This window comes from Staurois parvus, unplaced genomic scaffold (genome assembly GCF_062004578.1).
Source record: "Staurois parvus isolate SC_StPar_1 unplaced genomic scaffold, SC_StPar_1.0 ptg000020l, whole genome shotgun sequence".
Taxonomy (NCBI): Eukaryota; Metazoa; Chordata; class Amphibia; order Anura; family Ranidae; genus Staurois; species Staurois parvus.
In genome coordinates, this window is record NW_028317816.1 from 14,738,124 (window position 1) to 14,761,467 (window position 23,344).

At 40.7% G+C, this 23,344-nt stretch overlaps 1 protein-coding gene across 1 annotated transcript in view; it reads right to left on the reverse strand.

Moving 5' to 3' along the window:
• Nucleotides 1-530: 530 nt before the first annotated feature.
• TGM4 (transglutaminase 4) overlaps nt 531-23,344 on the reverse strand; it is a 28,459-nt gene continuing 5,645 nt past the window's right edge. The window contains exons 3-13 of the mRNA XM_089687677.1: nt 22,625-22,757; nt 21,585-21,703; nt 20,195-20,302; nt 18,521-18,695; nt 11,486-11,624; nt 10,194-10,297; nt 8,485-8,736; nt 5,545-5,838; nt 4,511-4,680; nt 2,315-2,451; nt 531-1,182 (exon numbers count right to left, since the gene is read on the reverse strand). Of these exons, the coding sequence (XP_089543803.1) occupies nt 1,041-1,182; nt 2,315-2,451; nt 4,511-4,680; nt 5,545-5,838; nt 8,485-8,736; nt 10,194-10,297; nt 11,486-11,624; nt 18,521-18,695; nt 20,195-20,302; nt 21,585-21,703; nt 22,625-22,757 (1,773 nt within the window). The 3' untranslated portion in view covers nt 531-1,040. The remainder of the gene's footprint in view (nt 1,183-2,314; nt 2,452-4,510; nt 4,681-5,544; nt 5,839-8,484; nt 8,737-10,193; nt 10,298-11,485; nt 11,625-18,520; nt 18,696-20,194; nt 20,303-21,584; nt 21,704-22,624; nt 22,758-23,344) is intronic.

Sequence of the window (23,344 nt, forward strand, 5' to 3'; positions counted from 1 at the left end):
TTTTGGAGTGGCCATCGCAGTCACCAGACTTAAATCCGATTGAGAACCTCTGGTGGGACTTAAAGAAAGCAGTTGCAGTGCGCAAGCCTAAGAATGTGACTGAACTGGAGGCCTTTGCCCATGAAGAATGGGCGAAGATACCCGTAGATCGCTGCAAGACACTTGTGTCAAGCTATGCTTCACGTTTAAAAGCTGTTATAACTGTAAAAGGATGCTGTACTAAGTACTAAGATTGAATGTCACTTGGGGGTTGAATAAAACTGATAATGCTGTGAGCACAGAAAAGACATTTGTGGTTATTTCATTATAACTGTTATGTTATATTTGTCTGACCTACAAGTGCCTCTTTAATGTAAATGTAAGCAAGATGACTGAATGATCAAAAGCAATGTCAAACTGGCCAAAACACTCAATTTCAGTGGGGGTTGAATAATTTTGGCCACAACTGTATGTAAAGCGCTGCTTAAACTGACGGCGCTATATAAGTACCTGAAATAAATAAATAATAAGAATGTTTCATCCAAAAACAATGTTTTCCAATAAATGACTTTAATGATTATTAGATACATTTTTTGAAATTTAAGGCTTTATTGTGATTTTTGTTCATGTATATCAGAGTATTCCTCCACTGAGGACAAGCCAATCCAATGAAAGACTAAACCTGTTTATAAAGATCTAAACGTATTTTGACATGAATTTTTTCATAAGAAATATATTTTAGCCAGCGTAATGTTTCTCTACAGCTGCGATGGACATAATCCACAACCTTTTCTATATTTTAACAAAGGAAAAAAATAATGAAGAAAATATGTTTAAATGTGGACTGCCATTTTGGATGGAAAATTTAGCTGATCGTTTACATAATCCTAAAAGGGGAATCCTACATTATTAATAATCTGTAACTTTAATAAATTGAGGAAAATGTTACTGGCAAATCAGAGGGAAAGGAAATTTTTGTAGTAGGTGATGATCAATCTTTATAAATAGACCTTTTAGGTTTTATGGCTTTGCCCTTGACTAAAAACCCTCTTATTCAGATTTTATTTGGTAATGGTGATCATCCTTTCAGCAGAAAGTCCCTTGATCTGCTTAGAAATTAATTCAGCCACAATCTTCTTTTCTCCAGCTTTCTTCGGAGCACAGACGATCTTGCATCGGAAGATTCCTCCAGGGCTGATGTCTCTGTTTACAGAGAGAATACATACATTTAGCTACAATTATTTTATAATGACATCTTCAGTTAGGCTACTTTCACACTGTTCTGTTGAAAAAACGCGGTAAAAACGCTATTGCATTTTTTTTGCGTTATTCCCGCTTTTTACCATGTTTCCAGTGTGTTTTGCACCTGTGAAAAAACGTGATTCAAAAAATCCACCAAAAATACAAACCTGTGTTTTCTGTTCATTTCAATGGGAAGGTGAGTTTTTGGTGCGTTTTTTTTACATCAAAAATGCAGCAAGCAGGACCTACAACCAGTGTGAGGAGTTTCATAGGCGTTAACGGTGATGCGTTTTGCTTCTGCTTTTTTTTTTAATGCAAAAATGGAAGAAAAACAAATCAGAGTGAAAGCACCCTTAGAAGTACAGTTTGGTGAAGGGTGTGGAATATCACAGACTTTGGAAGATAATTTTTGTATTCTTTCTGATTTCAGCAGTAGTGTTTGCCAAGAGGTTTGCTTCTGGATAGAACAGCGCTACTGAAAATGGAGCACTACTGGCTACTGAAAATGGAGCACTACTGGCTACTGAAAATGGAGCACTACTGGCTACTGAAAATGGAGCACTACAGGCTACTGAAAATGGAGCACTACCGGTTACTGAAAATGGAGCACTACCGGTTACTGAAAATGGAGCACTACCGGCTACTGAAAATAGAGCACTACTGGTTACTGAAAATGGAGCACTACTGGTTACTGAAAATGGAGCACTACTGGCTACTGAAAATGGAGCACTACTGGTTACTGAAAATGGAGCACTACTGGCTACTGAAAATGGAGAGACAGAGAGAAAAACCCTCCAGTATTACTGAAGATATTGTGCACATTCTGCAGCATCATATTTAATATATTAGTATATTAGATCAGTATCGTACGTACTCCTGGCTGTGTCAGGGAAAGCAAAAGTAGTGAATATTCCTTCCATCTACCACCAATGACAGCACATCCTACAGCAAGATGGGTGGGGACCACCTGGTATATGCCCATGGACCAGAAGTGGTCTACATACCCCAGAAACATCACTCTGGGTGGTAGGTGATAAACATAGGAGGCTCATTTACTATGTACTATACTGGACCCATTTTGATATTTACGTACCCATGCTCAAATTTCTCAAGTTTGAAGATGCCCAGTCCTTCCACATTCAGCTCACATTTCTCTAGAGGAATGCTCAGAGTATTCTTAAATGTAAAAGTACACATGAAATCTTCATCTATCTTGGCAGTTTCTGGCATCTGTAGAAAACAATGTTAGCAATATCAATTCACTAACTTTCTGCACTGATAGATTATAAACATTTTCTATTAGCCAATATCATCTAAATCTTCAGTTTTAGTAAACTAGAAAAAGCACAAAATAAAAATACAAATACCGTGACAAATAAAAACTGAGATTATTTTGCATACAAGCTTTAAAATACTACAGCCCTTTAAACCCATACAAGAAAAAAATTACCCCCTTGGGACTTTAATGCAGCCTAACGAAACATCACACATACACTATATTGCCAAAAATATTGGGACACCCCTCCAAATCATTGGATTTAGGTTTTGCAATCTCCTCCATGGCCACAGGTGCATAAAATCAAGCACCTAGGCATGCAGACTGCTTCTATAAACAATTGTGAAAGAATGGGTTGCCCTCAGGAGCTCACTGACTTCAAGCATGGTACCGTGATAGGTTGTCATCTGTGCAATAAGTCCATCTGTGAAATTTCCTTGCTAATAAATAATCCACAGTCAACTGCTGAAGCGTACAGTGCACAGAAGTCGTCCACTGTCTGCAGAGTCAATGGCTAAAGACCTCCAAACTTCATGTGGCCTTCAGATTAGCACAACAAAAGTGCATAGAGAGCTTCATGGAATGGGTTTCCATGGCCGAGCAGCTACATCCAAGCCTTACATCACCAAGTGCAATGCAAAGCTTCAGATGCAGTGGTGTAAAGCACGCCACAACTGGACTCTAGAGCAGTGGAGACCTGTTCTCTGGAGTGACCAATCATGCTTCTCTGCCTGGCAATCCGATGAATGTGTCTGGGTTTGGCAGTTGCCAGGAGAACAGTACTTGCCTTACTGCATTTTGCCAAAAGTAAAGTTTGGTGGAGGAGGGGATTATGGTGTGGAGTTGTTTTTTAGGTATTGGGTTTGGCCCCTTAGTTCCTGACCTCACAAATGTGCTTCTGGAAGAATGGTCAAACATTCCCTTAGACACACTCCTAAAGCTTGTGGACAGCCTTCCCAGAAGAGTTGAAGCTGTTATACCTGCAAAGGGTGGGCCAACTCAATATTGAACCCTATGGCCTAAGACTGGGATGCCATTCAAGTTCATGTGCGTGTAAAGGCAGGTGTCCCAATACTTTTGGCAATATAGTGTATATTGGTAAAAAAATTCTATGTACTTTATTAAACAAACATTTGTTAAAAAAGATTAATTACTCCTAAAATCGTATTAGTGGCTCTGATATACTGTTTTAATAATATAATCCCTTACAGGGTTACAACAATACAACATTCCCAAAAGCCCTGATGTGTTTCAATCATTCCAATTCAAGATCTTCTTCAGGGGGCATAGAAGCAGAAGGGATCTCTAAGCGGACACATTAGAAATTAGTGACAAATCATTATAATACCATCAATAACGATAAATAATTTGTCACTCATTTCTAATGTGTCCGTTTAGAGATCCCTTTTGCTTCTATGCTCCCTGAAGAAGAGCAGCAGACTAATCATGTCATCTCTCTGCTTTTTCCTTCTAGGATGTTCTTTATTAACCAGGGGCGGACTGACAACTCATGGGGCCCCCGGGCAATAGGGGATTATGGGGCCCCTGTGTCCTTGCCCAAACTCAAAAAAGCCTATGAAAAAGTTACCAGGGACATCTCATGGGGCCTCCTACTGACACTGGGCCCTCGGGCAATGCCTGAGTTTCCAAATGGTCAGTCCGCCCCTGTTATTAACACATGTGCATGCAAGACACCTGATTGACTCCCAATGCTGCTGCTCCCTTTTCTGGTCTGCTTGCTGCTGTACTGGGCTCTACAAGAGGCTGTGCTCCTCCAAAATCTACCTATTTATACTAGCTCCATTTAAAACTGCACTTCATTATTTTAAATAGACAAATAACTATATTCATTGATGCTTTTAATATTTACCTGTAGGTAAATATAAGTGGAATTTGGGGTGCAAGGTGTATACCCAGGATTTGATTGAGAATTGCTAGCAAAGTACTGTATATTATACATTTAAAAAGGAGGACACCTATGTACAGTATATCTTCAGGCATTGAACAACTCACCTCTACTATGAGTGGTGGATAAGTGAATGGAATCATGAGACACTCATTGATTTTCTCATATTTGTCTTTTGTTTCCACCATGACATTGACTCTCATCATAAGCTCATCCTCTATTAATGTTACAGACTTCATGTACAGGTCAGCAGCCACGTTAAATGGGACTGATCCAGCTACAAATATTGTTTTCAGGTAAAGTAAGTACAAAGAAAAATATAGTGAACAAAACAGAAACTTGCAAACAGGAATGTTAAATGCATACACAGCAAATCAGCATTTAATCCACAATCAGCATATTGTATGGATATTATGAATACATGTGCAGTGTATATTATGGTGGGGTTTTGAAAAAAAATATCATGCTGGTCAATGGGCAACATGTTTAATGGTGGGTTGATTGATGAACACAGCTCAGCTGGCATTCCTGGTACTCCTGGCAGTAAACATGAATGAGCTAGCAGGCACAATCCTTTTAAGCTGCTAAATAAAACATTTACCGAACAGATTTGCATTTTTTTAAATTATATTTAATATATTTTTAAAATATAAATATTCTTTGTTTTGCAAAAAATAAATATTGAACGTATGACAAAAGATGTCCAGAGCACTAGGGGTTATCTAAAGACAGAGCATAGCAGAAGTTCTTAGTCTTGAGGCAAGCATGTTTACTTGCTTTACTAAAGAAGAGCTTGCTTGGTCATCATTCCTGGCTATATGATGTTCTACTGGTCACTCTGCTTTATATACACAAGTGTCTAATATGGGTTTATTAAGTAAGAATATTTGGACACTCTCAAACACAACAAACCCCAATTTAATATGATCATCATTCTAAATAGTGGTGGCCTATTTACATAGGAGTAAAAGTAGGAGGGGTAGCAGGGGATTGGGGTGCTGAGACCTGTCATCCTTAAGAGTCTAGAGCCCAAAGACATTTGCCTACTGTGCCTAAAGCCACATCCACCCCTGATGAAATATTATGGCAGATATCATCAAGAATACGTCTGCTAGAGGGTTCAGATACATATTTACAGTACCTTTCTTCCCTGCCACTTCCACAGTTTGGTTGATAGATGCCAAAGAGGCAATGACTTTGCCCGTATAGGTTTGCAATTGACTTCCAGCCGTGACAGTGATGGTCGTTGCCTCATCTGATTCATTTTCAACCACAATATTCAGACACAAAGTGTTCCCCGGCAGTAATTCCTTGTCTCCTGTGACCTGTAACTTAATGCCAGCCGGAGGAGGTGGAGGAGCGGCAAACACCATGCAGATGTCTGACTTTAGGTGGGTGCAGGCAGTTCCAAATGCTGCCCTCTCTTCGTCGGAACCTGAACAGCAAAGAAGATGTACTGTAAATACAGTTGGAGACAATGATAATAAAGTGTACCATACTTAAATTATATAATGGTTTGATAGGGTAACAGAGCAGCTCCTTATAATATAATGCCAAACCTGTCTATGAAATGGTGGCCTATGAGGACCAAGTAAGAATCCCTGGCAATCAAACCTCAGTTACATTCCTTTACAGACCTAAGGTCATCTATTTTTTAGTACTTCACTGTATACAATTTTTTAATCATATTATTTTGAGAATCTGTTGCAAAGTTTCTTACCTGGAGAACCTGCCAGTAACATTACTGCTCATTGCAGGCTGACTATAGTAGGCCTATGCCTCACAGTTAGCAGAAATATTGTGAGTCTTTCAGGTGCGCTATTGGTCTATCATCTTACTTAGCCGGATGCTGCTAATTTAGTGGTTTAGAACCCTTATCTGTTACTGGCAGGATATCTAGGTATGAAATTTTTGAACAGATTCACAAAAATTTTTAATTGTATACAGTGAAACACGATGCCAAACAGCGAAAAATATATTTAGGGTTTAACTACATTTTAATGAATTGGACCCATTACATTAAAGGACAGTAATGAAGGACAAAAGCAAACTGGCGTACCCCTGGTAGAAATAAAAGGCTGGCCCCTTTCGCATGTATAGCCTATTTTTTTTTAAATTCCAGCAATACACTGTCTTAACCTGCTCTGCACATGCTCATTTGATTTCTAATTTTTGGCACTGTGCTGAAAATGTAGAGGCCAATCTGTTGACAGCCTAGACATTTGCTGCTGCTCAGGGGCTCCGGGCTTCAGTAAAATGGCAGCCTCTGGCACATGTTCATTTTGGTAGCATAATTATTAATATGGACTGTATGTTCTTTGCTTAAAAACATTATTTTTCATCAAGTTGTTATAGGTAAAGTTCCACTTTAAGGAAATAACTAGAAAACCATAGAAAGCTATCATCTGAAAAACATTTATTGTGATAGTTTGTACTGCACAAACAAGCAAATTGATGTGCAAATCTTTTGAAATTGTAGGTGTTAGTCAACAGGCATCTAATATTTATGGTAACCTCAAAGTATATGTCATCCTAAACGTTAAACTTAATAACTTTAAATAGAAATAATCTGCCCATCAAATCTTCCAACATGGAGGAAAAGACCCAACATATCCTATAACAGAACAGTCCATGTGAGGGAGCGACGGTCTACCTGGAGACTTAAAGGGGCCACCAGGAAGCACTACAGGTATACAGTATATATAAAACTTAGGTTGATTGAACTGTACTTGATCTGGATCTGATTATCAATAAGAGTTGTTTGCTAGACTGTATAAATGTGGAACATAAATAAGATATTATTCTTCTCTACAATGAACATATCACCCTTTGGGCAAAGGACATACCCTTGACATGCCCCTAATTATACAGATCATGAAACAGTACAGTGTATCTGTTGGTTTTGGATAAAGAGTGCTGTGGGTGTCCCCACTGATGAGATGCACCCTCTCTATTGGTGCTGAAGACAGTTGGATGGATCCCATGAAGGATGGATCTCATGAAGCCGCATATCTATGCAGACCCACTGGTATTGAAATGAATGGCAGTTGCAGCCTGGGAGCCAGGGCACCCGCCAGGTCAAACCCCAATGCTGCCCCTTGGAGCATAATCATGGGGATGGAGACACCCCCCCACATGGAGTCTCCATGCAAGTCCACACCCCCAATGCATTTCACTCTGCCCCTCAGAGCTTAATCATGGGGATGGAGACCCCTCCCTCCACATGGAGTCTCCATCCCCATGATTAAGCTCTGAGGGGTGGAGTGAAACACATTGGGAGTGTGGCCTTATGGGAGCCCAGGCTGAGACTGTCATTCCTTTCAATACTAGCAGGTCTGCATAGATGCACGGCTTTACAGGATCCATCCTTTGCTTGTTTGGAGCTGAGACAAGCTCCTTCCCTGGCCTGCACTCACAGTGGTGGACACAGGATTGCTTTCCCTTGTAGCCCGAGTGGCACTTATTTTCCATTATCAGTTCATACTGAAGACACTTGTCACTTTCCCATGAAGTAATGGGAAATTCAACATTTTACAACTGTCACTGAAACTGTCACTGGAACAGGATGTGACAAAAAGTCTTCTAATAGGGATAGTTGATGTGATGACAACTGCCTAGGAGGAGAACTGCCCTCATTTTGGAGAGATTTTCTCACTTCATACTTGTCTGGAAGAGGAAATTAGGGGAAATCCCTTAATGGGATTCAAAAAGTGAATTAAATGAAAGGTTACTGCAGTATAATGTGATGGTGGCTAAACAATACATATTTTTATGGATCTATACATCAAAGAGGAATAATAGGAACAAGAGGAAAAAGTGACAGTGGCATTTAGTTCCAGGAGAGGGAAAGTACACCGAAACTATTAACAGGAAGCTATGAATAAGTACTATTATTGCTATTGTAAGCTCATGTACATCTCCTAGATGAATATAAACTCATTTATTGTTTAATGTGTATAGAAACTGTTCAATAAACCATATTTAGAAATAAAGAACTGCGGCAGAGTTGCTCCAACCTGTTTTATTTCTAGGTAAGTGACGCAACTGACAACTTACAACAATAAAGAGCATGTATTCTTACCCTCCCTATGCTTGTATTGTGATGTAATATCTTCTTTAAAGTTCTTAGTAACCGCCTTAGTACTGATGAATTTCCCAATGCTCCTCTGCTCTTCCTTGATCTTGGTGAATTCCTCCTCACCATCTATGCAGGTCACCAGCCATTGAATCTTGTCTGCATTAACTTCAGCAAACAAAAATTTGCCATCAAAAGGCAGATACACAACTCCCTCTTTAATGGCCTTCAGAGAACAAGGACCACACTGGAAGACACCTACAAATAGAAAATGGACAAAATAGAAAGTATGTAGCATACAAGTAGAAAGGGAGATCACATTTCAGCAGACTTAAGCAGGCATTACCTTATCACGTCCTGACGAAGTCACGTGATAGCGTAACGCAATGCGTCGATGGCACAGCGTGGTGACGTAATTCCGGCGTGACGCACTTCCGGTGCGTCGCCATCTTTGTATACCCTGTTTCATCTCAATACACCCACACTCATGGGTAATGCCTGCTTAAGTCTGCTGAAATGTGAGTGCATTATGTTTTAGCCTATTTTATTATTCAATAAAGCGGTTTTACACTATAGAGGATGTGTTCTTCTGTTGTATGGGCCATTTGAATTGATCTGCTTGCAAGTATCCATCTGCCTGCCTATCCATTTGACCCAGAGGGGTTTCCTAGTGAAGATACGGTACATCAAAGGGTCCTTTGCAGCCCAGGTATCAGACTATCAGGAGTACTCATACAAGAAGGATCCAGGAGGGATCCGCAAGGCTTTGTAGTCCCTAGGGGTCGCTGAGTGGAGGTGAGAGGCCATTGCAGCTATTCTTGGGAGCACCAACCGCTGTGTTGTGCATTCACAGTGTGCGTTTTGCATGATCAAGAAGATTGGAGCACCGCTGTTGTCTTCACATTTGTTGGACTTTGCTACACTATTGCTGTTTATATGGTCTATATGTGTTTTATGAGCACTTAATGTGTCTTTATCCCTCCACAGGGATTCATATGTTCATAGGTTTGAGTCCCAGCTGTGGGTACTAAGAGTCACTTGATTTAAATCCCTTATTGGGAGTGGGTTCACTATTTACAGGTCATGTATCAGGTCCTTCTGACCTTGTGTGTTTTTTGAGCACCCATTGTCACACATTTGTATTATGATATTTGTATTATGGTATATGCTATCTAGCGCTACACCACTTTGTATTTAATACAAGCACAAAAATGTTTTCGTGTATGATACCAGATCATATAATTTTCCTTTAATCAGTACAGTTTTTGTCCGAAACACAATACATTATATCACTTTCAAATTTTTATTCTGTTGTTCAAGAATTTTCATAAATTTAATAACCTCTTCACTTTCGATATGAGGCTAGCATGCAAAAAAAAAAACAAAACAGGTGATCATTCATTCATGTGTATGGGGCCTTAGGTTTTGTGAGCTTGTCACTCTTGGAGCAATAGATGTTCTAAGGCTAGAAATGTCCTCTTGGTCAGGGTGTTGATTGATTTCTGTTCTTAATAATGTTGCAACAGCAGTAAAACTTTGTCTGTGGTCTCAGTTTCTCAGGTTGCAAATTTTCAAACTGTCATGATCTATGGCATGACTATTTCAAGCTATTCACCTACCATAATGCAGAAATAAAACATAGGCAATGGGATAGAGGCTTTCATCTTGGCCACTCAAAAAAATGACCATTGGTTGCTTGTCATTCTACACCTTACCTTGACTTTTCTCTTGTGGGGTGGCATCAATTGCCTGCCAGCCATCATATCCATTAGGTAGGTCAGGTCTTTTCATCCACACGTCATTCCACACATGAAAGTTCCTAAAGTAATATGGAAAATAGCCAAGACAATACCATGGATTTAACAAAACATATTATTTAAACCTTAGTCATGAACAGCAATACCCCATAGAAATGCCCTTATAACAAAGGACTTTATGAACAGTACTTGTAGAAAGTCCTTGCTGCTAACCAAAAATTCTCTTTCTTTCACTTTTAGAAAGTTGAAAAGAAGAAAACTGAAGAGTCCAAGCCTGAACTCCAAGCATAGCTGTTTTACTTGCCAAACTAATTGTTTTTCTATATGCTGGATTGCAAAAAGAAACCACTAGGTCACATTGAAGTACTAGATACATTTTAAATACTTTGAATTATGTTTAATACATTAATACCTGCAATCACTGTTTTATAACTAGGAATTCAGTTTAAAGGTAAGAAGGATATTTCTATCCAAGATCATTTTCAACACCAGGCTCATTCTGATTATTTTGCAGCAATAACTGTATTATTGTAATTAAGGAAATGGACCAGCTTTTTCCCACTGGCCTTCAGATTAGTTATATGTTCCGCTAAGGCTTCTTTCATGCTGGCAGCAGCACTTACTGCAATCTGAAGATCAATCTGCAGTGGATAGCTTTTCAAAGGATGGTATTGTAGTGGTTGGCAGGCATTCAGGTTTTTTTTTCCTTTTGAAATTTTCCTTTTTTTTTCAATCCCAAAGGGAGCTTTTTAGTAAAAAAAAATCTCACTGCAGCCGTGAGATGAACATCTGTCCAACAATTGCTGTGCACTCCAAGTGAATGTAATGGGCAAGCTGCTGCTTGTCAAACCCTGCAGCTGGAATGAGAAATGCTGCTGCTTTAAAGTGAAGCATCTCGGCCATGGCATACGTATATCCTTGTCAGGCCCTAATGTTAGAATTTGGGTGGGCAGCTGGGGTTGGTAAAACCACAACTTAGCCCATGTCTTTACCATCCCCCAGCCGCCTGTGTGAAAGAGCCCTAAGTAAATTAGTACCAATTAACTAGTAGAAATACAATGTACATCAATTCAAACTTTTAGTTCCAACACATCCATAGTTATGCTTTTATTTAGTACAAAATTGTTTGCACAAAGCAGTAGTACATCAGTCAACAGTTATTAAAAAAATTTATAAATTATATGTAAAATAAAATGCAAGCTCAGTTAAGACCTGTTTTGGTTAAGATTCTCAGGGAAGAGGTCACCTACCATACAGAATCACTTGAAATATCATCTACTGTTTCTCCTTGTTCATTCTGGTAATAATCAATTTTCAGATTTTCTTCAGTGTCATGAGCTGAATTAAAATTAGTGACACTTCTTGCCGGGATTCCTAAGCTTCGCATAACTAGAGAAGGGAACAACATTTTAATAAAGATGTAGAGTGCAATTGTAAAGACCATATACACTAATATATTTTGATTGAACTTTGATCTGTTAGAGCAACTAAATCTACCAACAATTGTGTATGATAAGGGTAGTCGTAGGCACAAGGTGGCACCCTAAAAATGGCCTTGATGGCTGTTGATTACATGTCTGTGGGTAATTCCCAAACTTGTTGGTCAGCTTCACAGGTAATTAGCAATCGGGCAGGTTGCCTTCTCTTAACACTAGGGGCGGACTGACCATTTGGAAACTCGGGCGCTGCCCGAGGGCCCGGGGTCAGTAGGGGGCCCCATGAGCTGCCCCTGGTACCTTTTTCATAGGTTTTTTTGAGTTTGGGCAAGGACAAAGGGGCCCCATGAGTTGTCAGTCCGCCCCTGTTTAACACATTACCTTCTCTTAGTGCATTGGGTGGACACAACCCATGAGGGATAATTCACACTATGTCCATTAAGTAGATTTTTTTGCACAACACTGCAAGTGGTGTGAACATGACACATAGAAAACTATTGTTTACACTATACATGTGTGGTGGTGTGCAGAAAAATGCAGCTTACTAGATAGGGAGTGAACAACATGAGGATGAATTGGCTGAGGAATGATCATTTAAGCAGGACACACACTAGTAACATTTCATTGAAAATGTTTGGTCTTAGGAACATTTGATTTTTTTAATCGGTAGTGGAGTCAAAACTACATTAATTTTCAGTTCACGGTGGGATGGAGAATTTTTCTCGAATCATTGAATGTGGTTTTCATTCAGGAATGTCAATTTGTTCTAAAAATCCATTGTTAAAGCAAATGAAATTTTACGTACTTTTGAACAACATTTATCAAGGCATCAAATGTGCCGAGAATGAACATTTGTCTGATAATCTACAGTATCAGTGCATGGGCAGGTTTAGCTTCTTACTAGCAGCTTACTACTGGAAAAATTCAAACTAGAGCTGTCCACTATGTTCAGTGAATTGTTTTGTATGTCTATTGAATGATATGTTATGACTTATACAGTAATGTATTCTGAGATCTAGATTTTTAATACAATCTGTTAAACAATGCCCTATATGTTCTTTTTCTCAAAGAAATATGTTAACTTTTTGACCATACATACCTGTATATAGTATATGTGTGTGTATATGTATATATATATATATATATATACACATGGTCTTCAAAAAGTTTCCGCACTTTTATATATATAATAGAGTTTAAAAAAGTGAGGAAATGGGGGGAGTCGTCTGACTATGGAGGAGTGAGGACGCGCGGCTCTGCAGCTTTACCGACAGCTAAGGGTGACCCCTCCGCACTGTCCCAGTGCTGGCAGGTGTCCTCCCAGCCACACAGATCTGGCAACACTGGTCAGGAACCACTGGAATCCTTCTTGCCAGAGAGCCGGAGGTCTCAGAGCGGGAAATCCAAGATGGTGCTGGACTGCACAGCCGCACATCACCACGACGCATGGTCTCACCAGCCTACAGTGTCTCTCATACCATCTCCCCGGTGGTGAATGACTCTGCCCCCCCCGGCTTCCCCACTGCTTAACTGCTTCTTAAGACTAGGGCTCCGACCTTGCTGAACTCTGCGGGGATAGAGACATTAGACAACATCTATGGTCTCTACCTACCAATGAAGACTTAGAGCACTTCACTAGCCGGGTAGAACAAGCTTTTCAACAGGACACAGAACAACTTAAAACCACAAAACTGGGGAACAGTCTTGACACGCTTGAACAGAAATTTGATGAGGCCCTGCCTGCTATCTCTCAGTTGAAGGACCAATGCTCGGCCCAAGACCAGAGGATTGGGGCCCTCCTCTGTCAGCTAGACGATTTTGAAAACCGCAGTAGGCAGGCGAATTCACATACATGGCTTGCCTGAAGCTACAGCTCCTAAGAATCTTGTCCCCACTCTATGTGGCATATTCTGCCAAATACTAGAGCTCCCTGCCACTACATCCATCGAGACTGACAGCGCTCACAGAGCGCAGCGGCCCCACTCTGAGGATTCAGAGAACCCTAGGGACATTATCTGTAAGCTCCACAAAAACACTCTTAAGGACCGCATCATGCAAAAAATGCATAACAGACAATTCTTTGACTTTGATGGGCCCACCTTCTCTTTTATCAAGATCTTTCAAGGCACACCCTCATGCAGTGCAGGGCCTTCTAGTGGCTGCGATCCAAGACACAGGTCTCACATATTGATGGGGCTTTCCGTTCAGCCTACAGGTCACCATAAATGGCCGGCCGGTTATCTTGTGCACCAAAGATTACTTACCACACTTCCTAAAAGACCTAGAGTTGGAACCTGTGGACTTTCTGGACTGGCGTTCCTCTCAGGAGATCCCTGTTCCACCTTTATCACAACTGTGGCTCCCTGGAAGAGGAAAGGGCTGATCCTGCGGCTGCAAACAACTCTCCTCTGGTTCCTCCCCTGGGGCCTCAACGACCTGAGCTTGGAAGAGTACTGTGGCCTCTTTTTATCGTCATCCTTGGAGACTCTCGCTATCCCCACTTTGTGGTCCTGAGTCACCCAGGCACCTTTGGACTGATGCCTTAAGTTTTGTGGGGCTGGGTGATTGTCTTTTTGGCTCCATGCCAGACTTCTACCCAGGTACCCTCCCCGTAGGCCCTATTGAAGGGCACCAGGCAAGTGTTTGGAGACTTTTCCCTTGTGGAGTTATACCCTAGGCCTGATCTGGTGTAGTTAACGACCATATCTGGTGACCCTTATCCATCCTTTGTAAGCTGACGTTACTTAGTCTGTGCTTAATCATTCTTTACTTAATTATTTCCCCTTTTTCTCTAGGATGCACCTGAGCCGCCTCGCCCTCACCTGATCTCTTGGAGCTGCTCAGCTGCTTGACTGCTTCTTCTATGCTGTATGACTTGACTTAAGGTACTCACTTGCAATGTGAGGGTATCTGCTCTCCCCACAAATGTAACAAGCTGTGGTTGGAATTGTAAAGATGGGGGCCCATGTGCTTTTCTTACAAGAAATGCACTCTACGCAAAAATCCCTCCCCAATTTGCCCACGCACCTTTATGCTCAATGGTATCTTAGCAACCATCCCATTGCAAAGACTCGGCGTACGGCGATTCCTACACATAAATCCTGCCCATTTCAACTTAAGGATAGCTCTGTGAACCTGCAGGGCCACTATGCTTTGGTGAAAGGCTTAATTGCCAGTCAGTTGTTTACATTTGCAATGCTTTAAGCAGCTAACAGCCACCAACTCACTTTCTTGGATGCAGTCCTGGAAAGGATGGCAGACTTCAGAGAGAGCCTTTTAGTTTTAGTGGGTGATTTTAATGTTAGTCCTGACTCCCTCATTGCTACATCCCACCGCCGACCCATACATTGCTGTGCTTTTCTTAAGAACTTTCGTAAGGCACTTCAGACTCACTTGCTGGTGGACAGCTGGAGGGCTCTCCATGCCTCAGACAGGGATTTTAGCGATTTCTTAACTTGTATGATGTGTATACTCACATAGATCTCTTATATGTGGACCATGGCAGTTTAGAGCTGCTGCAGGCAGCTGAGATTGGAAACATCACACTTTCTGATCATGCATCTGTTTCTGCAATGCTCAACTTGCCTCATGGCATCCCGAAGTCTTGGCGGTTGAATGAAAACCTGCTAGATGATGGTTACTGACACTATTACACATTATTTTAGGGGAAATAGGGGACAGTGTGGGAGGGTCATAAGGTGGTGGTTGATGGAGATTTGATTTCTTTGGGGTCTGAATTTAAAAAGGAACATCAGGCAGATTTCCAATGGGTGTTGACCGCATTGCAATAGGCAGAGCTTCAACATAAGCATCACGGTACTCCTGAGGCTCTTCCATGTCTGCACGACCTCAGGGAGTTGCTCTCTCACCTACTGGACTGGCGCATCTGTAGACAGCTATGTTACCTGTCCCACAAATATTATGAACATGGTAACAAATGTGTTTGAATGCTGGTCAGAACTCTCAGGAAGCGGCAAGCCCATATTCACGTGCATAAACTTCTGACCACCTCTGGAGATGCAACTTTTCATTCTTCTAAGATAGCCTCCGTGTTTCGTGATTATTATGAGAAGCTCTATAACTTAGATGGCAACCTTTCCCCCAGCGCTAGGACCTCTAAGGTACAAGCTATTAGCACTTAGCTGACATCTGCTGGCCTCCGCTCCTTGACTCCAGAGCAACAGGTGGATCTTGAATCCTTGATTTCTCCTTTAGAAGTTGAAGCTATGGTAAAATTGCTTCCTGGTGGGAAGAGCCCTGGCCCGGATGGCTATACTAAGGTGTATTACATTAATTTTCTTCCACTTCTACTAGGCCCTTTATGCAGGTACTTGCATTCTTTCGCCAATGGTGGCCCTATTCCCCTGGAGGCTCTGTTAGCCCACATGACCGTGCTTCCTAAAGAGGGAAAAGATCCTGCTTTGCCACAAAGCTACTACCCAATATAATTGCTCAACGTAGATGTCAAACTTTTTGCGAAGATTTTGGCAAAACGATTTAAGTGCCTCCTACCGTCCATGATACACCCTGATCAGACAGGATTTATATACAGTAGGGAAGAGATAACTTTATCAGAGCTGTGCAGCTTATCCATTGGGCTTGTTCCCTCCAGGACCTGGTTCCCTACCTTATTTTGTCCACAGATGCTGAGAAAGTGTTCAGTCACATTGATTGGTCTTATCTCAAGGCTGTGCTGGAGAAGCTGGGTCTGGGACCATGAATGTTGCAATGGCTCTATACACAACTCCTACTGCGCAGGTTAAAGTTAATGACCTCTTCTCTTCATGATTTCCCATATGGAATGGCATGAGACAGGAGTGTCCATTTTCAACCCTTCTTTTTTGCCTTGGTCTTAGAGCTGTTCCTCCGCTCCGTCCAGGTAAACCCAGATTTCAAGGGGGTCACAGTAGAACCCACCGAACACAAGCTCTTGGCATATGCTGATGATCTCTTATTCCACCTTACAGACCCGCTTGTCTCATTGCCTAACCTGATGGGGGAACTTCAGCTCTTTGGCAAGATATCTCATTTCAATATCAATTACACTAAGTCTGAAGACCTGCCCATTACTCTATCCGGGCCGTTAGCGTCTACATTGCGTGGGGCTTTCCCCTTCACATGAGCTAAGTTCTCTCTGAAATACCTGGGAGTCCAGCTTACTGACCGCTTTGAGATGCTATATTCCAGTAATAATCCTGCTCTACGCGTGGTGCGTAAAGACTTGCAAACCTGGGCTAAAACTGCTTTCACTTGGCTGGGTCACATGAATATAGTTAAAATTAATATTCTCCCTAGAGTACTTTTTCTTATACAAATGCTGCCCATGCCTCTACCTAAACATTCCTTTGTGCAGTTCCATAGCATGCTTATTGATTTTGTGTGGAATGGGCGGAAACCACAATTTGCTCTAAATTTTTACAACGGTCCAAACAGGTGGGGAGACTGGGCCTCCCTGATCTTTGGAGGCACTATGGGGCTATTGCTCTCCAGCGCTCCAGCGGCTTTTAAATTGGCACTTTCACACCCATACTAAACTCTGGGTTTCCCTGGAGAAATACCTGACGGGATGCAATCTATCATATGCCCCATGGCTGCCCTGTGAATGCAGAGGATATCCACAACCGCGTCTACCTGACAACCCATGCCTTACGCATTTGGGATAGGGTTAACCAACTTTTCACTCTGGTCCCCTGTGTATCACCGCTTGCTCTGTTGGGTGGTTACTTGTCCTAGAGGTTTGTTAATTCTTTCTCCCCTTACTTGTTGCCCCCTTTCCCTGTTTTTGCGCCAACCCCCCCCCCCCCCTCTTTTTTCCCTTTTTTCCTCTCTTTCTCAGCACTTTATTTGATCTTGGAGCTTGCAGTTTTGCTGCCCTGAATCTATGATGTTGTATGACCCCCTCGCTGAAGGGTGTTGTCATTCACCAGCAGATGGGCCCTTTTCCTGTTATTTTAGTACATTTAGTACCCTAAGATGCTGCAGCTTATTGTTGCATTTTTTAAATGTCGCAACACTTGAATTGTATTAGGCTTGCATATGGGAGTGGCAAGCCACTCTTGCTGACGCCAGAGACTGCACAGACATGTTTGCTATTGTTATTGTGATTGTTATTTTATATTTTTGTATGGGAAACATCTTGAAATAAAGATTACATTTAAAAAAAAATGCGTAAATATTTTGAAGAATCCTCAAATATATATATATATATATATATATATATATATATTCCAAATATTATACTTTTTAGAAATACTTTGGACATTATAACATTTGTAATGATCTGTCCACTCAAAACTGATTTATTTGTTGTTGGTAGATTCTTGTGCATTTACCCACCACCTGACCTTTTTTAATATCCCTGAGGAACTGTATTGGTGAGACCTTTGTGTTGAGTACATGGTTCTGCATACCTGCTGTGACCATCAAGAGGAACTTCTATTTCCCTGTTGTGTTTCATATTTATATTATGAGGGGTCCTCAAAAAGTTTACGCACCTTTATATATATATAAGAGAGTTTTAAAAAATGCTAAACTTTTTGAAGAACCCTTGTATATTGGGAAGCATGCCTTAGAAGGAGTCAGAACAAACAAAGGTAAGCAGGAACAACCCAAACCCTCAGATAAACAAGGACAGAGTTAGCAATTACAGCAGTGAGATTTGACTGTTGAAGTATTCAGAAAAAAAAAAGAATTCAGAAGGTGACTCAGTCCACCAGATTCCAGCTATAACTTAAATATCACTTTTGGGGGCACTGACACTTTAACTATGCAAATTGATATTAAAACCTTTTGGACCAAAAAGGCCTCCAAAAAATATTTAAAATTGGAAAGATTGTGTTTATTACTCACCTGTTGTTAAAACTCCGGAAAATACCCAGCATTGTCCAAACTTAACAGGCCTTTTGGTTTTATAGTACTGCTGTAAGATGGCGCTACTTCCTGTCCAGGCAGTGGGGGAAACACCTGCTGCATAGCTCCCTGACCAATTACCTGTCAGGAGTCCATTATCATCGTTGGAATTCACCTTTGGAGAAATTATATTTCTTATTACTAATGGGATTTAAAATAAATAATCAATTTCATCCTATAAGGCAGTGTAAAGATTAATGGCAATCGTATGCAATAAGGCAAGCCAATCAGCACCAATGAAGGTAGTGCACTCTCAACAGAAGTTAGGTTACTGTAGTGAGATCCATTAAGGTAAGAGTTCTAATTGAATGTTGTGGTGACTGAGCTGTATTCTAGGACTTAACCCTTGGGTGGCCCGTTTACTAAGGGAAGCCTGCTGTGACGCCATAGGGCTTCACAGCTGGCTTCCCACTGTGCATATGTAACACGTGCTATGCTTTGTAAATTGTCCCACAGCCTTCTGAGCATAGTTCCCAAAACGCGTCAGACCACCAGCTCTGACAGGTTGCATGTCGTTACATGATTCCCAAACGCTGTGGCATCTTGTGATTTTATTGTGATTTTATTCTCCATTTTTGTGAGTATTCATTTGGCATCAGTCTTGTTTTGTGTGATCAATAGATCGCTGGTAATGCACTAGGCGTTTGCCCCCTCTTATTTGTTCTTTTTTTCCACAACCTTCTGTGATCTGTTACGTGTTCCAGAAGGCTGCCGGAAAAGAGAGTGGAGAACTTCCACTTGGATCACCTAATCGATCTGTGCAGAAGTGTGAGCGGGTGCCTATCAAAACTAGCTACCCACTGCCCCCAAAAAAATGTATTGTGCCAAATGTCGTGGGGAGGGGGACATAAAGCAAAACTTCACCTTTAGGGTGAAGTTCCATTTTAAGTTCTGTCACATGGGACAGAGGCAGAGTCTTAAGTGCTCTGTAGGCTCTAATCACGAGCCATCACAGAATTTGCACATTTGTGGCGGAACTCACAATCGAACTGTATGATTATTAAAGAAAAAAAGACCAAGTTGGTGTCCAAAAATTATCTGCTCTGGGTATCAAATAGGCTAAAAAAAGCCATATTCCTTTTACTTGTGTTTATTTTTATAGCTCCAACTTTCTGACCACACTTAGGAATTATGAGCTGTAGGTAAAACAATTTTGTAGCGGGGGCCCAGGAGAGTTGAATATTATTATAGGCGTTTCCCCCATGATAAAAAGTTTGATTATAGGACTGTGAAATCAGAGGTACAATAGGTTCAAGACTTTAGTACAGTGGTCCCCAAACTGCGGCCCAGAGGCAGAATGTGGCCCTTATTTGCCTTTATCTAGCCCTTGGGGCACTATTCTGCCAGCTGACATTAATGATGCAGCACCGTTCCCCTGACTGACATCATCAAAAGGGCACAATTCTTCCTGTTAATACCAATTATGGGGCACTATTTCTCCCATTGAAATCAAGGATAGGGCACTGATGCCAGGGCATTTTTACTCCTACTGGCCACAGCCTGGCCCACGTAAAGCCAGAAGGACAGTAAACTGACCCTTTGCTTAGAAAGTTTGGAGACCCCTGCTTTAGTAGATGGAGTTATGTGATCTATCATATTTGGCATAAAACTTACTAAAGCAGAGAACTTTCTGGAAAGAATGATCGGATCCTTTTTTGCTGAAGCTTTGAGATCACTTTGATCAAGAAGATACATGCAACAGTCCAGTACATCAGCTTCATGCTAGAAATAAAGAAGAAAACTATGAGACATTCTATTAACCATTAATCTCATTTTAATATTGTGGACGCAGTTCCAATTTTATCTTCAATATTTAAAGTATCTAATTTTGCCTTATAAAGAAAGACATAACTTATTATAATACAGCCTAAAGTGAAGTTCACACTTCATTCTCTGAAAAATTATCCATGGTGGATTGCTTTTCAAGGTGTGGTTAGGAAGCTGCTGTCAGGCATTCCATTCAGGAGGCTGTCTCCTGAATGCCTGTTTTTTTTGTGCAGGTGGTCCCTACTTTCCCTGTAATAAAAAAGTTATACAAGCTAGGACTTAACCCTTGGGTGGTTCAGTGAATATGCAGTTGGCTAATGGACAGACACCAGAGTGTGGTTGTAAATGGGGTTCATTTAGAGAAGAGACGAGTCAATAGTGGCCTATCACAAGGCTCTCTGTACTAGGTCCTGTTCTGTTTAATCTGTTTGAGGATGATACAACTGTGTGTAATAAGGTTGATATCCCTGGGGGTGTCTGTAACATGGAACATGATTTGGCATTGCTGGAAGACTGGTAAAAGCAGTGGAAGCTGCAGTTCTGTGTTTCTAAATGTAATTGTACAAAGAGAGAAAAAAATATATCAGGAGAGACTTCAGGAACTTAATATGTACAGTCTGGAGGAAAGAATGGAAAGGGTAGACATGATTGAAACCTTTAAATGCATCAATGAGGTGAATAAAATTCAGGATTGCACGTTGCTTGAGAAGCTGGTGTGTTATATTTGCTGCTTTTTTGTTATATTTGAAATAATCTTGGTTTACACTCTGTTCTGTATAGCCCATTGATAATCCAGATTGAGTATGTATATGAGTGGCTCAGCTGTTGCTGAAAATCACAGCCTCTCTAATGATGGATATTTAAAACTCTGACCTACCACCTCCTGTACCTGCTCTAATCCCTGTGAGCAAGCCCTTAGGGGTGAAATGCATCTGGGGAGTGTGTTATGTTGGGCAGAGACAGAATGTATGCATTAATTTTGGCTTTCATGAAGCAAAACAATATGAAGAATTTAGGAGTGCACTTCTCAACTTTTTCTACAAGGTTGAAATAGTAGTTTTTTAATGATAGACCCATTACAATATTATGACATTTGTTATATTTTAATTATAAGATTTTATTAAAATATATATGTGACCTTGCCATAAGCATGAATAATTTATTGTGCAAATGTCACCTGATTGCACTTCTATTAATTTCAAGCTAATTTTTACAATATACAACAAAGGATTCATACCTGTCCAAAATTCCATGGCCTGGCAGTAATTTTAGAGCTCGTGCCCACATAGATGTATCCAGTGTCATTTAGGACATATTCAATTCTTTCCTCCTCATCTGGCATGTATACGGCATCATCTATTATTATAAAATATATTTTTTTATATTAGTGACTTGTATTATATTTTTTACAGTGTAAAATTTCAAATGCATGAAGACCCAGTACAGATGGATAAAAAACGGAAACATGCCCCTGCATACTCAGAGAAAACACTTGTTTCCCACAAACAGCAGCCATCCTGAATTAAAATCCATTTCACACAAAATATATTTACCATGTTGCTGTATTCTCAGTGTATCTACAGTACATTATTTTTTAAATCAAACTTTTTATGGGCTTTAACCTAATCCCTTATTTTAATGTACACCACTAAGTTAAATCCTTGATATCTACGTTTGTGAATAAAAGATATAGGTCACCCAGTTCTTGGCTCCATGCCATTGTTAGCCGTCCAGCTGTTGGATCCATGCTGTACATGGCAATCCAGCTTTCGGGTCATGCCATACCTGGCTATCAGGCTCTAGGGTCCATGCCATACATGGCCATCCAGTTCTTTGTTCATGCCATACTTGGCCATACTCCTCTCAGATCAATGCCATACTTGGATATTTTTTCTCTCTGATCCATGCCAAACCAAACCAGACTCCACCAAAATCAATGGTGGTTGGCATGAAAAGTAATCATGGGATCATATGTGAGAGAAGCCACCAGATGAGTGAAAGATTTGAGATAGCAAGTTCAAAGTCATCTGGCCTGCTGGTTATTACTTATATAAATAATTATTGTTTTCAATGGAAACATGTGGCAATAACATTTCTAGATTAAATGTTTGAACAAATAGTTGGGCAATAAGCAGGAAAATTCACAACCTTCACCTGGTCAAATAATCCCCAAAGATAATCCCCTTTCTAAACAGACTAGCCTGACACACAATCTAAGATTACATCTTCACTAAACATGTCAACTGAAACCTGACATTCAGCCAGTAAAATTATTACCTTCACACCAAGGGTTGAACAGAATGTAAATGGGGCAATCTCCTGCCATGTATACAACTCCTCTTCCCGTTATTACACTTAGCTGGTATTTTCCAATAATTGCATTAGCAGGACTATTGACGGCAAATGTATACTTCAAAAGAAAATATACGTGTTATTTTTCTCACAACAAGCAATGTGTTCCATCTTGCAACATCAAAGACGTTAAAGCAACCATAATATAGAACTATCTAAAATATTCCAAACTGTCTTGATATCAGCCTCCTGATATTCCACGTTTAGTTGGACTCAGACTGGAAGAGGAACGGGCAGCATTCTAAAACAGTCAGGGTCTTTGGCATTTCACAGTGTCTTTCCCTAAGAAGCTTACAGTAATGTTGGGCAGAAGAATGATTTCATCAGTGTGTTGTTGCTCTTCATTATCTAATCAGCAGACTGGTAACTAAGCAGTTGGACCCTCTTCCAGTAGATAGTAGAGTGTGGATAGGAGATTGTAAGCTCCAAGGAGCAGGGCCCTCCTTTCCCTCTTGTATTGAACTGTACTGTTGCTGTATTGTCTCCCGTTATATTGTAAAGCGCTGAGCAAACTGTTGGCGCTATATAAATCCTGTATAATAATAATAAGTTACCAGTAAAATGGAAGGAAGACACCAGCAAAAGAGAAGAGGGATACTTAAGAAAAGAGATGCTTAATAGAGGGTGCAGCAGACAAAGTTCGCC